The sequence below is a fragment of the Haematobia irritans genome, chromosome 3, assembly GCF_050003625.1.
Source record: "Haematobia irritans isolate KBUSLIRL chromosome 3, ASM5000362v1, whole genome shotgun sequence".
Taxonomy (NCBI): domain Eukaryota; kingdom Metazoa; phylum Arthropoda; class Insecta; order Diptera; family Muscidae; genus Haematobia; species Haematobia irritans.
The window spans coordinates 184,700,481-184,716,967 of NC_134399.1; the positions used below are offsets into that span (position 1 = coordinate 184,700,481).

A 16,487-nucleotide genomic window follows, 5' to 3' on the forward strand; every position below is an offset into this window, starting at 1 on the left:
AGACTATACAGTTTATTGTGATACCACAAGTGGTGCACTTCCCTCTTATCAATGAGTGCTGCCCCATTCTATGTTAAGCCCATTGACAAATGTGAAACGGGCGAACGGTGAAACCACATTTAGAGACATGACACCAGCATTACTGAGAGGGGACAAACCACCACTTTTTGGCGTTCGGTCGAAACTGTTGGCTTTTTTGAAGGATTTACAACATATTCAGATACCCCATAAAACGGCTGTTAAAAATTTAATAGACCGAATAAACATGTGCAATTCTTGGATTGGTAGAAAGAAAATCGAAGCATTTCTGAAATGTTTGTGGAACAATTTCCAATTTTTGATAGGTTGTAACTTAGATGTTTTTTTTTTTTTCAAAGGTCTTATGAACGATGATATTTTCATGGTTTGAATACAGTAGCCAACTCATGGTGGAATTACTTACCATAATTACCATTATTTTTCTCTTTCTACTAATTGCAGATTTTTTCAACTTGCGCTGATTTTGCTCTTGGCGGATTTTACTATAAACCGCATTTGAATATAACATCGCCGTATTCACAGACGACTGCCTACTATTTCTCGGATATCTATATGATATCGAATATATTCAGTGTACACAGTGCCTATGAAAAGATTACGTATCCTCTGCATCCCAAAGTCTGGTATGTCATTGCTTTCATTCTTTTACTAAGTTCTCTGGTGATTTGTATCTGTGGATGTAAACGAAAATTACGAGACTTTTTGTGTGGTGAAGCCAACACCGTGCCCTATTACCATCTTTACACATTGGCCTTGGGAGCAAATATGTCAAACAATCAATTGCCACGTTCTAATTTTGCACGTTTCCTAGTCATAACGTGGATGTTGGCCACTTTGGTGTTACGCAGTGCTTATCAATCTGGAATGTATGAAATATTGCGCGACAACAAGCAAGGTAATCCAGTTGAAACGATAGCCGATGTGCTGAAGCAAAATTATGTTGTCCTTCTGGATGCCAATCACAAAAGCCTATTGAGTATTCTTCCGGATATGAAAAATGTACGAGATTTGAATGTTGGCATGATGGAAGCATTTAATCAATTGTCCACTGCCAGTGAACGCACTGCCATGGTGACCCAATACGAATATTTTGGACATTATAGCAAATTGAATGCCACCAATTGGAGGAAGTTACATTTAGTCAATGAACGCATCTACACCCAGCCATTAACCATGAATGTCCGTCGCCAATCATACTTAGTCGAGGAGTTTAATAAGCAAATTTCCAGGGCACAATATTTTGGATTTTTCGAAAAGTGGTTAAGAGATATGGGTTTGAACAAGAGAGAATCTCGTGGTACGCTGCAATCATCAGAACAAACGAATGTATTGACCATGCATGAGTTGGGCGCATTATTTATGATTCTAATTTGGATGAATCTGATGGCTGTCCTTATCTTCACAATGGAATTGTGGTGGAATAAATGCGGTGGCAGACTAAGTCGAAAATTACGTAGAATTTAATATAACTAAGAAATATTTAAGTCAGTTAGGGCCAGTTTCTCAATGTTGTTTTATTATTTATCGTGTCGATAAAACAGCTGATACCATACAAAAATTTTACTAACCGGAGGTCTATCCTCCGGTTAAAATTAATCGGAGGATGAGAAACTGGCCATTATTTTTGTCAAATGTATGTATGTATATCTCTCAAGGAATAAAATTATTGTTTTTATTTTTCTTTTACCGGCCATTTTCATGTAGCTCCGTTAGGCTTTAACTGCCAGTTAACAAAAAGTAAATTGCAAATATCTTCTATTCAATTAAATTTAACTGAAACAATTTCAGCGGTTCCTTACTGACATATGGTACAAGATGACAGATATGTCCATATTATGGTTTAAAAGTTCGTTACCGAACGTACCACTAACGGAGCTTCATGAAGTATTAATAATAAAATATTTCTAATCCCTACACAGAGAAAACAGATTTGTTGTGGCAACCATCAGTTAGAATATCGAATACTTCGATGTACACAATAAAAAAAAATAAATTTCTGTGTTCAATCACGAAATTAATTGATCCGATTAATTTTCTAATTGAAATTTCTTCAATCACAAAAATTATAGTATCAATCACTGAATTAAAAAGAAATAAAAAATGAGTCTGTTTAAAAATTAACTGAATTGCCGGAAGGCTTTTTAAATTAATTGGGATTATCAATTGTTTATTAATTTTAAATTATTTTTCTTTAGATAATATAATTTTGTTGTAATTTTACCCGACTTTAGACTTTCTTATGAATTTTCCAGTTATAATAATAGATCGATTTTTCTTTATACTCAAATCTAAACCAACCAATGAATCTAATTATTTCTGAATAAAATATTCAATTATTTCTTTTATGGGAAATAGTATTTTATTTAAATGGTATAAGTAATATTTTAATTATAGTTATAAACATTTTCAATCATTTTCTTAATTGAATGTATTTTTTATGGTAATTTGATTAACCCTTTTACTACCGATATCCACTTAGAAGGACATTCGAAAAAGACATCAAATTCTATTTTCCCACTTAGCTTCCATTTACTTCTCGATGTTATTTTAAAGTAGAGGCTTTAATCCAAATAAGCTATAAACATTGTCCATATTGGTGAGGTCCAAAATACATTTATATAAACTTCTTTAACAATAAACGAAAAATACGAAAATTTGAGACAATTTTTCTACTGTATGTTTCTAGTAAATGGATATTTATACAAAAATTATAGCTGTTACTTTTTCGGTTTCTTTTTTGTATTTTTTTTTTTACATTTTGAAAAATATTATAGGCCAAATAGCGCTTATTTTCGTAAGACCATTCGGTCACAATTCAAGAATCAAGTTTTCAGAACAAGCTCATATAGCTCTTGAATTATTTGAGGTAGGTTTTCAAAATGACAATTTTTGTTCTACATGCTGTTAGTACAAGTAAAAACAGAAGAAAAATAAAAGTTTTTAACATTAGGTTTACTTCGGTAGTGAAAGGGTTAAAAAGTTAATTATTAATTTTTTTAATGTATTACGTTTTCAACTTCAAACAACTATTTAATTGCCAACCCTATTTGATAATTTAATATTTACAAACAACAAACCGAAACAATTTTTTAATTGAAACCAAAATCAAACTCAAAAAATGTGGGGGTTTTTACACGCAGAGAAGAAACATGATTGTCACAATCATATTCGAAGAGCCGCAAAAATAGCTCCTATCATATTAGGAGCTATTTTTGCGGCGACCATGTAACATTTTAACCTGAAACCATGTTGGCTCAAAAATATAATTGTCCTCATCTAAAATGTTATTATATTGATAAAAATAATTTTGTTTGAATGACAAGACAATGGTCACGATTTAAAATGTTATGGTATTCATTAAAAATGTTTTTCTTCTAGTTAAAAGAACATGGTCACAACCTAAAATATTTTGATTTTTATGAAAAAACTTTTTTCATCGTCGAATAAAGGACGCCACTTGAGAAAAGAAAACACAAAATTAACTTTATTTATTTGTTTTTATTTATCTATAAACTAATTCATTGTTTATTTGTATTTATAATGTCGTGCAAGCAACATCACATATTTTTACACACTCTATTTTGGTTTAATTTCAACAATAAATAATTATTCCATATTTACATCGTGCCCATCAAATGTACAAACGCAGACATCATGTAACTGCAAATAAAAATATAGCAAAATGCAGAACAAAAAACAGGTACATTTTTTTAATTACACTTTCCTTTTTTGTGTTCACATAAAACCACGTGCCACTTCTGAATAAATAAATTAACACAAAACACATTAAATCCGTATTCTCCGTCCATTCCAAGAAACAATCAACACACGACTGATGCGCAAAATGAAAATCGTGTGTACCTGCTCAATGTTTTTTATAAAATTCTTTTCGCTGCAAAAAAGTTAAAAAATTAAATGGTCACGAAAAAAATGTAAATGGTATTTATGGCCATGTAATGGTTCTAGACATGTCTATACTTAACCTATAAAAATACTTTTTCCCTGTAAAAAAGTACAAAAAATGGAATGGTCAGGTACATGATTTTCCCGACCATTTAATGGTCTCAAATTCTATCATTTAAATGATAGAACATGTTTACGGTATTTGAGAACCATTCAAATGCTTATTGCAACCATACATTTTTCTCCGCTCGAAAACTATTTTTACAAAGACAAAATACATGGTTTTCGCGGCAATTACATGCTCTAGATAAGCATTAAATGGATGCGGCAACCATGTCCAAACATGGTTTTTCTGTGCGTGTAGGATCATGTTAGTTGGAAAATCGGATTAGCTGCTCCAAGAGGCTGCAAAAACCAAATATGGATCGGTTTTTATGGGTGCTGTATACAATTATGGGCTGATATGGACCAATTTTTGCACGGTTGTTAGTCGCCATATACCAACACAATGTACTAAATTTCAACTGGATCGGATGCGATTTGCTCCTGCAAGAGGCTGCGGAGGTCAAATCTGGGTATCGGTTTAAATGTCGGCTATATATAGTTATATATATGAAATAACCAATTTTTCCGCGGTTAGTAAAAGCCATATACTAACACCACGTACCAAATTTCAACCAGGTCGAATGAAATTTGATCCTACAAGAGGAACGCAAGCAAAATCTGAGGATCGGTTTATATGGAAGCTATATAATTATGGATCGATATGAATTCATTTTTGCATGGTTTTTAGAGGCCATATACTAATACCATGTACCAAATTTCAACCAGATCGGATAAAATGTGCTACTCCAAGAGGCTCCGGAGGTCAAATCTGGGGATCTGTTTATATGAGGGCTATATATAATTATGGACCGATTTAGACCAATTTTTGCAGTTTTCTTAGAGGCCGTATACTAACACCAAATACAAAATTTCAACCAGATCGGATGAAATTTGCTCCTTCAAGAGGATCCGCAAGGAAAATCTGGGCATCGTTTATAAGGGAGCTAAACGTAAAAGTTGTCCTATATGGCCCATTTACAATACCATCTGACCTACATCAAGAATAACTACTTGTGCCAATCGATAGCTTGTTTTGTTCGGAAGTTAGCGTGATTTCAACAGATGGACGGACGGACATCGCTATATCGACTCAGAATTTCACCACGACCCACAATGTATATACTTTATGGGATCTTAGACCAATATTTTGATGTGTTACAAACGGAATGACAAAGTTAATGTACCCACATTCTATGGTGGTGGGTATAATTCACATAATTGGATGAATTAGCTTCGTAATTGAAGACACAAAATATTTTTCAGTGTAATAAAAACTATGAAATGCCAAGCATCTTTTCGAAACCTTGTGAAATGGTATCAACCGAAGTGGTTTGTTTTCTGTAAATAAAGTTTCTTTAGCTCGGCTTGTATATGTCCAATAATCTAGTCTACACCCTCAAAAAAAATCGCTTCTTTAACATATGTTCCAAACATATTTTGCAGGAAGCACATATATTATTGCATACTGCCGAAACATTAATGTGTTTGTTTTATGTGAACATATTATATGTTTGGAAGCATTTTGAGCCAAAAATATTATATGCTTGGAAGAATTTTTCCCAAACACGATTATGCTCATTCCCTAACATACTCGTAATTTTCACTTCCACGAAATTTTTTAGTTATTGGCACCTTTCTCTGTAATACAAATAATGTTGAAGAAATTATTCACTTTTATAAATTTTTTAAATTTTACCTTTCGCCTGCACGGAGAATCGAACCGAGGACCATACAGTTTGTAAGCCAACACACTATCCACTGGGCTACGTAGCTGTTATAGTCACCAGTAGATAATTATCGTTTTAAGTTACATTTATATAGCATAGTTTGCAGCGCCCACGAGCCCATGCAAACATAACATTATTTAACAGAAACATACATTTGTTTGCCACGTGGAGCAGTGGTTAGCATGTCTGCCTTGCATGCAAAGGGTCGTGGGTTCAATCCCTGCTCCGACCGAACATTTTTTTGTTTTTTTTTGTTTTTTTTTTTTTAATTTACACATTTATATTTATACTATATTAATTTATTTTAAATGAAACTTCGAAATGTGCGTTATTAAAGATTTATAGTCAGTAACAGTGCTTGATATAAACGAAATTGACTGATTTTTGGATAAAATATTATTTTTTATTGCAAAAATAACAATCTTGTAATAAAAAACTGTTTTTGTACAAAACTTTAAAATTTGGAAGGAATTCAAAAACTAACAAAAGAAGAACATGGAGTCGAGTATAAACATACATACATAATTTTATAATATAAACATAAATTTATTTAGGAGTGAACAGTTTTTTACTAGCATTTAACACCATCGCTCTAAAATTCCTTTTATTTTTCTTTAATAATTCATTTTAAAGAAAATAAACTTTTTAAATTGTTTTAGCTGTAAAAGTCGAACTTAATGCCCGCTTTTATATTTGATGGTGTCCGTCAACTCCTCGTGGACTACTAAAGAGGAACTAAAGTTTGTTTTTTTACATTTTACTGTGTAATTTTTCACTATTTCCTCCTTATTTCATTTTACTGTCCCAACTCTAAAAAGTGTATAGTGCCCTTTCGCTATTTTTATGAAGACCCCTGATTTCTTTTAACGAACCAAGAAAAAAATTGTGCCCATAATGCCAAAATGATAAACAAAACACATGTTCACACATACATAAAATGCTGCTCTCAAGGCGAAAACATATGCTGTTTGTTTTTCAAATGTCTATTCTCTTGGTGTATAAACCTATAGCTTTATACTTAATAACATTTGAATTTTCTTATTTGAATTTACTTTGTAACTGCCATTTGAATTTATATTACCAAAATATCTACAGTTTGAAAATAACTAAGATCTAAGAATGTCAATGAAAATGAATTATAATGTACTAAAAAAGATACAAATTTAGAAATAGCGACTTCTTGGGAAGTCACTCTAGCTAGTTAGGGTCACTTTTATTTTACCAACCGCAGAAGAAGCTACAAACTTACTGGTGAGGAACCTGAGCTCCAATAAACCACATATTGAATTGACTCCTCTTGGTGTTTTTATTTCTTTGTTTCCTCCACTTGGGTTTATTTACTTGTGTGGATTGAATTCCCTGTGAGATTCTATTCCACAAGTAACCCCTCTTGTCTCCTATAGCCAATCGTTTGCTCTGGTGAGATTAGAAGATCTCTGCGAAATAGAAATACAGTCCACAACAACAACAGACAACCCGTCACATCCAGCTCCATCATCATAGTCAGCCAGTGTGTTGGAGCCCCTCTTCTTCTTACGTAGCCCCCTGACTACAGCATAAAGCCCCAATAATATTCATGGTCCTCTCGAAGAGAGTATCAGAGAACTCAGCAGCAGAGGCACACATCTCACAGCAAAGGAAAATGAGGTAAAGGAGAATGATAATTCCCATGGTCATCTCAGTATAATCTCGGTATCGGTAAGCGAAGCTTCTAAAATAGTTGATTGCGGGTAATTTATTGTGTAGTGTAAATGTTAATTGGTGTAAATGTGAGAAATATTTGAAGTGGTTCAAACTTCAAGAAATTGTGTGGGAAGATTAATATGATGTAGGAGTTTAATAATATCAGATAAATATATAAAAAATTTGGGAAAAATTAAACTTTCCCAGGCATAATTTTGTGTGAAGTTTGAACGAGAATTAGAAAAATTGATTTAGGAAGGAAACTTCCTCTAACACCTTATAGTGCGAAAATTTCGTTAAATTTAGCAAAAATTCGTCCGAAAAAGGAAAAAATCAACAGTGTCTTAAAAAGCAAGACAACCATACATATTGGTTACGTAATAATGGTTAAGCAAGGAAATATATAAATAGTCCGTCCGAAAATACAGAAATACATAGTGCGAAATTTCTGCCATTTGTGAAAACCGTTATCAGTGATTTGCAAATGTTAAGAAGTAATACAGAAGAAAAATTACGTAATATATAGGTGCATATATGCAAAATGTGCATATTTGCAAAAATATGCAAAAGTTAACGGTTCAGTTTCCCCCCCTTAATAATTCGTTGGTTTATCATGTTTGTCTCTTCTTCACATCCTCCACCTTTTTCTAATCTGTAGTTGTTCATCGTTGTATGCCCTTATATGGTGATATTGCAGAGTTTCATTCCATCGTTCCTGTATGCAAATACTCCTCTCTAAAATTTGGATATTTTGCATAAGGATAGATGTAGTGAAAGAAATCAACAAGAATCGCACGATAAGAAATATAATCGGCAAAAGTGTCAACATCATTATGTGTTAATGGTCATAATTGAATTTTGTGATTACATGTTCAACAAAAAAAAATAAAAAAAAAAAAAACATAAGAAAAAGATTACGCAAGTTTATCCCAATCTGCAAAATTTATATTGTGTTGAATTCAAATTACGCAAATTGATTTCAATCTGCAATCTCTATCTCAATCTGCATTTATATTATGTTGAATTCAAATTTGTCAATCGAAAATTTGAGCAAATTTATCCTATTTTTCCAAATTGTGTTATGTGGAATTAATTTTTTTTATAAAATTATAATGAAAATTAAACTCGAAACAGAAATTGCGATCGTTTAACAATCATTTAAACCACACAGGAGTTTGAACAACATTGTCATTAAAAAAGGTAATCACAATTTTGATTATTCGCTAAAACTTACTAACATCCACCCTAATAAAAATGCAATGTCAAGATCTATCAAAACAAAAGAAAGATAATTGAACAAAATATCAAATCCATAAGCACATACATTTGCTCTTCTTCTTTCCATCACAAGAAGAAATCAATCTTAAACTACACAGAAGAATTTGGATAATGTGGAGAAATAGAGATAACTTTGTTATCGTTACACATACCATAAGGTTTCTCCGACTACATCAACTCTACATTAACTCACTCATGCTTTGAAAAATCTCTTAAAATCAAACCTGGATATACATCAACATACCACAAAATATTCTCTAAACATTTACGCCACATACACAGGCTAGGGAAAAATCTCTTATCATTTACACACATATACATATGAAACGACATTCTCTTAAAATAAGAGTGAGGGTCACTCATACCAAAAGAGACAGTCACTTACGACCCACAAAAACAAACCTCATCACTCGAGTTGAGTGACATAAAGAAGAAGCATCATTTTGGAAAGAATTTATCGATGAATCGATTGGAAAAAATCTAAAAAAGCTTATTTAAAAATAACTACTTCTACACAATATAAACAGAAACATAAACTAACATTAACTACTAACCCTAATGTAGAACGGTAACTAACTAAAGTTGGTTACGCTGGTTTAAATTTAATTTGATATCAATATACTTTTTTTATGATTATTTGATATATTTAATGGTCAACGGAAAACTATTGTTTCGCATGATGTTTACACGGAAATCGATCATTCGAAAACCAACTATTAAAAGTTAACTTCGTATAACAATTATGTTAATTTATATCGAAATGTTTGAAAACTATAAAAATTCGTTTAACCACGTTTCTGATATCGCCTGTTAATGGCTTCCCCAAGAAAGCTGTAAGTTAGTCTATCTAATCACTCAGAAGGCTTCTGCCAATCACTATTTTTATTCCGACTTTGTGAACCGAAGGTTGTATAGTTACCCTGTGAAAACTATACAGTATAATTTTGCTTAATTTAACGTCAAAGGTTGTATAGTAACCCTGTGAAAACTATACACATTAATTTTGCTCATTTTACATCAAGGTTGTATAGTAACCCTGTGAAAACTATACTGTGTTATATTACCCAACTTTGTACAAAAGGTTGTATAGTAACCCTGTGAAAACTATACATTTTTATTTTTACTCAATTTGTGTCAAAGGTTGTATAGTAACCCTGTGAAAACTATACGATATTATTCTACTGAATGTCACCTCGAATTTTTCATAGTAACCCTGTATGGAATTATAATTTATTCGTGGGAATCGCATGGAATTTCGGAATATTTCTTGGGCCATTTTGTTTTACGTACGATTCTAATTGGTTTACCATAATTTTTATAGTCACCCTCGGGAAGCTATATGAACTGTCTGAAATAAAAATTTTTAGAGATTTTCTCTAAACTAGAATATATGATTTATGATCAAGTATTTCCATTATCCTCGGCAGTTGGAATTTTCACGCGGATCCGAGGCAATTGTGTTTGTGCTTTCACGATTGAGATATTGGTTTCGAACCAATCGTGGGGCTGTTAGCTTTAGATCATAACGTGACTAGATCTCGACATTACGTATAATTTATGTCGGTTTATTTCAAGTGAAATCCATCGAGTTCAGGAACAATTTTTTGGAATTTGGGGTTTGATTTATACTCATTTATTTACGAGGACAATATCTCTCTTGCAAGAATATCCGTTTCAAATTCGTATCAAGTCTGATTTCAACGACGGAATATGTTCATTGGGGATTTTTTATGCTTCAAATAAGTAGTCAATCTTCATTTATATTGAGGTGTCTCCTAACTTTAGGGAAGTATGCGACTGTGATTTAGGGGTACAAGTGTACTTATAACAATAATTACGGTGTACGTTGGGCCAATTTGGTCAGATTTGGATTTTTAACAGATATTGGTGTGCCACGCAATTTTTTTTTTTTTTTTTTCAATTTCCATACTTAATCATTACGAGCTCCGATTTGGGTTGCAAATTTTAATTTTTTGAAAATTTGAATTCTGCGCTATTGGTGCCAAATTCTTGCTTTCCCTTCCCTATAATTATCCGGAAGTGACAATCTAGTTCGGAATATGTCTGAACCAACGGGTGATAGTGTGTCTGTGTCAGATGAAAACCCCGTCATGCAGGATAGGTTTTTATTCGATTGTGATCAATTGATCATACTATGCACTGCGATCGAGAAGCTCAATGTTCTGGAACAAACAGAATCATTACTTCAAGTCAGAGTGGATGATCTGGAGCAAAGATGGCGAAAAGTTCAAACATCATATGAAGCAGTGATGTTATCGCCAGCTTCAGATGTCCCCAAAAAACTCAAAGACAACGCAAGTATGAACTACAACATTTGCTTGGAAACTTATTATGTTGCAAGGTCCCGACTATTCGACTTGTCGAAGGTCGTGGCTTCTTCTAATCCTAGAAATGAAGCGTCCCGATTGGCCATATCCCCCAATGATTTTCCAAGCCCTCGTCAGAGTTTTTCGGATCAACACACTGATTCTCCTGGGGTATTTATCAAAGTTCCTCCATGTGATACCCAGATTTTTGAGGGTGGGTACGAAGAGTGGCCGTCATTCCGTGATATGTTCACGGCGGTCTACGGAAACCACCCAAAGCTAACAAAAGCCCAGAAGTTATATCATCTCAGGAATAAGACACAAGGCCCAGCTGGGGCAATAGTAAAACGGTACCCACTTTGTGATGATAACTTTGATTTGGCATGGAATGCTTTAAAGTCCAGATACGAGAATAAACGGGTGCTCGTGGACAATCAACTGAAGATACTTTTCAATATCCCAACGGTCACAACAGAAACTAGTGAATCCATACAGAGAATCCAATCTACTGTAAATGATTGTTTAGCGACTCTGAAGACACTAGAGGTTGATATCGATCACTGGGATCCCATTCTAATTTACTTGATTTCCACAAAGCTTCCTGATAAGACTCTCTCCCTATGGGAGGAATCTCTAAAAACCCACAATGAGCTGCCAATGTGGTCTCAGCTAGATGCATTTTTTAATTAATCGATTTGAGATTGTTGAAAGATTGGCTAGTATAAAGTCTACTAAAGATAGATATGGTACAAGAGATTCTGGCGTGCAGAGCGCTCAGACTTACTCGTCACAAGAGAAATTGAACTCGTCTTGCCCACTTTGCCAATCGGATCATTCGATACGTATCTGCCCAAAATTCAGAAGATTTTCGGAACAGGAGAGAATCGATTTTGCATTTAAGAACAAATTATGCAACAATTGTCTCTCCTCCAATCATTCAAAGCAGAAATGCACGAGTAGGAATACTTGTTTTATATGTCACAAAATGCATCACTCGTTGCTACATTTAAATAAATCGGAAGCCAAGGCGCAAAATTTTAATTCTGTGGGAAGTAATTCTACGAATAGATCCGACAGAGGGTCCTCAGATAACATTCCTTCCACTTCGAAACAGGTACCAAAGGTCCATTCGAATTTTGCCTCAAATGGTGAAGTGATTTTGCTAAGAACTGCGTTAGTTCAAATTGAAATTAGGGGAGAATTATTCACAGCACGTGCACTTATCGACCCCGGCTCACAACGAACTTTTGTGTCAGAGAAACTGATGAAACTTTTACAAATTCCCTCGAAAACTGCTCAGTTTGAGATCTTTGGTATCGGGGGTAAAAATCAAACAGCTAACAAAGAATGTGAGATTTGCTTATATTCTTATCGGTTTGATTTGAAATTCTCTGTGAAGGCTATTGTTTTACCCAAAGTAACTCAACGTTTACCAGCTATATCTTTTACGATCCCCAACTCACAACAACTTAGAGATATCGATTTAGCTGACCCATACTTCAATGAAGCGGCTCAAATTGATCTCGTTTTGGGGAACGATTCGGAAAGATTTATAAACATTGAGGGGGTTAAGAAAAACGTTTGTGGAAACACCTCCGCCTACAATACAGTTTTCGGTTGGGTTCTTAGTGGTCCCATGAAATCTGAGACGGTTCATTCTTTTACTACTAATGTAGTTACAAGCGACGCTCCCTCACTGGACAGAATTTTGCGGAAATTTTGGGAAATTGAGGAAATACCTCAGTCAAAACCACTTTCGGATGATGCGAAATACTGTGAGGAGCTTTACGCGAAAACAACTACCCGAAACGAAGACGGACGGTACATAGTACGATTACCTTTTAGTAAAGATTTTCCAGATTCAGTATATCTGGGGTCTTCCCGGTTTTTCGCTCTGGGTCAACTTAAAAGAATCGAGCAATCTCTGTCAAAGGATACAGATCTTCAAACTCAATACAATTCTGTTTTAGAAGAATACCTCTCCTTAGGGCATATGGAAGAAACAACGAATGTCGAGATTACCTCTAATGGGAAATTCAACTCATTCTATCTTCCACATCACGCCGTCGTGCGACCCGAACACAAGACCACAAAAGTGAGGATTGTGTTTAATGCCTCCCGAAAATCCAAATCAGGATTTTCTTTAAACGATGTTTTATTAACTGGTCCAACACTTCAAACCGATTTAATCTCCACGGTTTTGAATTGGAGAAGGTACAAATTTGTCTTTTGTGGAGATATACAAAAAATGTACAGGCAAATACTTGTACATCCCGATGACCGCTCTTATCAAAGAATTGTATATCAGAGATCTCCTGATAGCCCTGTTAAAGACTACCAACTTAAAACCGTGACCTTCGGTTTAAACTGCGCGCCATACCTGGCTATACGGTCGTTATTACAACTTGCTTCTGACTGCGAGCAGCAGTTCCCAAAGGTAGCATCGATATTGCGTAACGAAACCTACGTCGATGATATTCTTTCAGGTGGTTATTCTATTGCTGAAACTAAACAACTCCAATGTCAGCTCATAAGGACCCTATCTTCGGCAGGATTCCCCTTAAAGAAGATAACAGCGAATGACCCTCAACTTTTGGAACATTTGCCACCAGAGGACTTATATGATTTAGATTTTTTACATCTCGATGAAGCAAGCTCAACAAAAACACTTGGTATTAAGTGGAATGCGTTGACGGATTCGTTTACATATGATATAAACCCAATCCAAAGTCCCTCAACTTTAACCAAAAGGAAAATATTATCAATGGTGGCTCAGCTCTTTGACCCAGCCGGGTGGATAACACCTATTATAATAAGAGCCAAAATATTAATGCAACAACTGTGGCTAGAAGGCGGGGGTTGGGATGATTTGATTAGCGAAGATTCCCGTCGGTCATGGGAACAGTTGCACTTCGACTTTTCCCATTTGAGTTCTCTGCGGATTCCTCGTTGGATCCAATACATGCCATCAGATCAAATCCAGATTCATGGATTCTCTGACGCATCTAAGGCAGCTTATTGTGCATGTGTCTATGTTAGAGTCCAAGTTTCTGACTACGTTGTGTACTCAAACCTTCTCGTTGCAAAAAGCAAAGTTGCTCCACTTCAAACAGTATGTTTACCACGATTAGAACTAAATGGAGCAGAATTGCTTGCAAAACTCGTAAGCTATGTGGTCGGTTTATTTGAATTCAAGGACTCTGATATAATTCTATGGACAGACTCGTCCATTGTTCTGGGATGGCTCTCAAAGCCTCCGTGGTCTTGGGAAACATATGTTGCAAATCGTACATCCAAGATCCACACCCTTGTTCCACGAGCACAATGGCGACATGTATCCACACACGACAACCCTTCTGATTTGGGCACAAGAGGTTGTAGACCACAAGATCTTCAGAATAACTTACTTTGGTGGAATGGGCCATCTTGGTTGACAAATCCGCCAACAACTTGGCCAAAGAGCAATCCAGTTCCCACTCCCGAAACAGGAAGAAACTTTCAGGCCTTTAATGTTATTTCGGAAACTTTTGATATACTAGACAGATTCTCGTCTTACTCAAAAGCTTTACGGGTGGTATCTTATATTTTCCGGTTTTATAACAGACTGCGTCGCAATGGCAATGTTGACACCAACTCTTCCATTGATTTAACTCACAACGAAATCGTATGCTCAAAGAAAAGATTGATAAGTCTAAGCCAAAAACATTACTTCAAACGGGAATATGATGCTATTTTACTGAAAAATCCATTACCGAAAGATAGCCCATTAATCCCAATCAATCCCTTCATAGATCAAGATGACATACTTCGCGTGAACGGTCGTCTAGCACATTCGACATTGCCATACAATGAAAGCCACCCAATAATTCTCCCCGGGAATTCTAGGCTTTGCTGTCTATTCCTTTCACATTTACATAATTTCCTAGTTCATGCGGATTGTCTGCTCATGTGTAGAATGGTGCAGACAGAATTCTATATTTCAAGATTAAAACCCAGAGTGAAATCCATTATCCGCAAGTGCAAAGTGTGTATTATTTTTAAACAGAAGTCATGTTCACAAATCATGGCGCCATTACCACTCGATAGGTGTACCATTACCCCACCGTTTCATATAACCGGACTCGATTTCGCGGGTCCGTTTGAACTCAAAACATCCCACTTGCGAAAAGCTCCCATTGTGAAAGGTTATGTGTCGGTATTTGTGTGTTTCTCAACGAAGGCCATACATTTAGAGCCCTGTTCTGACCTCTCATCAGCAGCTTTTGAAGCCACGTTTGCTCGATTCGTTGGGAGGCGAGGACTACCCAGAAGGGTAGTATCGGATAATGGGCGGAATTTTGTCGGCGCCAGCAGGGTACTTTTAAGGGAATTTTCGAAATTTATAAAATCTACTACGAAAGATATCTCGGACAAATATGCTTCTCATGGATTTGAGTGGAGTTTTATTCCACCTCATGCGCCACATATGGGCGGCCTCTGGGAGGCAGCCGTTAAAAGTTTCAAGCACCACTTTAAGAGAATTGCTGGGTCCTATAAATTTACTTACGAACAATTTGCGACGATATTGGCTCGAATAGAGGGTGTGCTTAATTCTCGTCCCATTAGCGCGATATCAGAAGATCCATCGGATCTGACAGCCCTCACCCCTGGTCACTTTTTAAAAGGGTCTCCCATGTTGTCTTTACCAGAGCCACTCGCCCAAAATATGTCTCTAATTAATAAATGGACAAAGCTCAAAGCTTTGCATCATCAATTCGCTGTACAGTGGAAAGATGATTACCTCAAATCACTACAGAAACGCTATAAATGGAAGCAGCCGAACTCGAATGTCAAAATCGGTGATTTAGTAGTATTAATCGACGATTTGATGCCTCCAAGTGAATGGCGATTAGGCCGAATTGAACAAATTCATTCCGGACCAGATGGTAACATACGAGTTGTTGACGTTCGAACTGCGACAGGACTCGTTAGTCGCCCCATTGTAAAGCTTTGCCATCTACCTTTTCTAAACACCGAAAACTCCTAACAATCAAGCTACTAACACAATCTTCACGTACTTCATGTCCGTGAAGAACTCATGTCCATTAACAAATATTCGAATTTATATTTTACAGCACCATACCGAAATCTAATCTATATCGTTGCATGGTATGCAAAGGCTTCCACAGCATTCGAGTTTGTCCCCGGTTCATAAAAATGACGCCGCTAGAAAGAAGTCGTACCGTAAGGCTTCATAAATATTGCATCAACTGCTTAGCAAAAAGTCATACGGTAGCCAAATGTACATCTAAAAACAAATGTAGAAAATGCAAGAACTATCACCACACATTGTTACATCCACAACGTAAGACGGTATCCTCTCATCCCAAACCCAAACGAAGAGCTGCACAACAAAAACAACAAAATGTTGAATCACATCCAACCC

The 16,487-nt window shown here is 35.4% G+C and overlaps 2 protein-coding genes across 2 annotated transcripts; both read left to right on the plus strand.

Moving 5' to 3' along the window:
- The first annotated feature begins 10,795 nt into the window (after positions 1-10,795).
- Positions 10,796-11,752, plus strand: LOC142231329 (uncharacterized). The gene has a single exon (XM_075301942.1). The coding sequence runs from the start codon at positions 10,796-10,798 to the stop codon at positions 11,750-11,752; it is 957 nt and encodes a 318-aa protein (XP_075158057.1).
- Positions 11,753-12,047: 295 nt separating this feature from the next.
- On the plus strand, positions 12,048-16,194 carry LOC142231330 (uncharacterized). Its single transcript, XM_075301943.1, has 2 exons — positions 12,048-16,043; positions 16,177-16,194. The coding sequence occupies exons 1-2, from the start codon at positions 12,048-12,050 to the stop codon at positions 16,192-16,194; spliced, it is 4,014 nt and encodes a 1,337-aa protein (XP_075158058.1).
- The last annotated feature ends 293 nt before the right edge of the window (positions 16,195-16,487 follow it).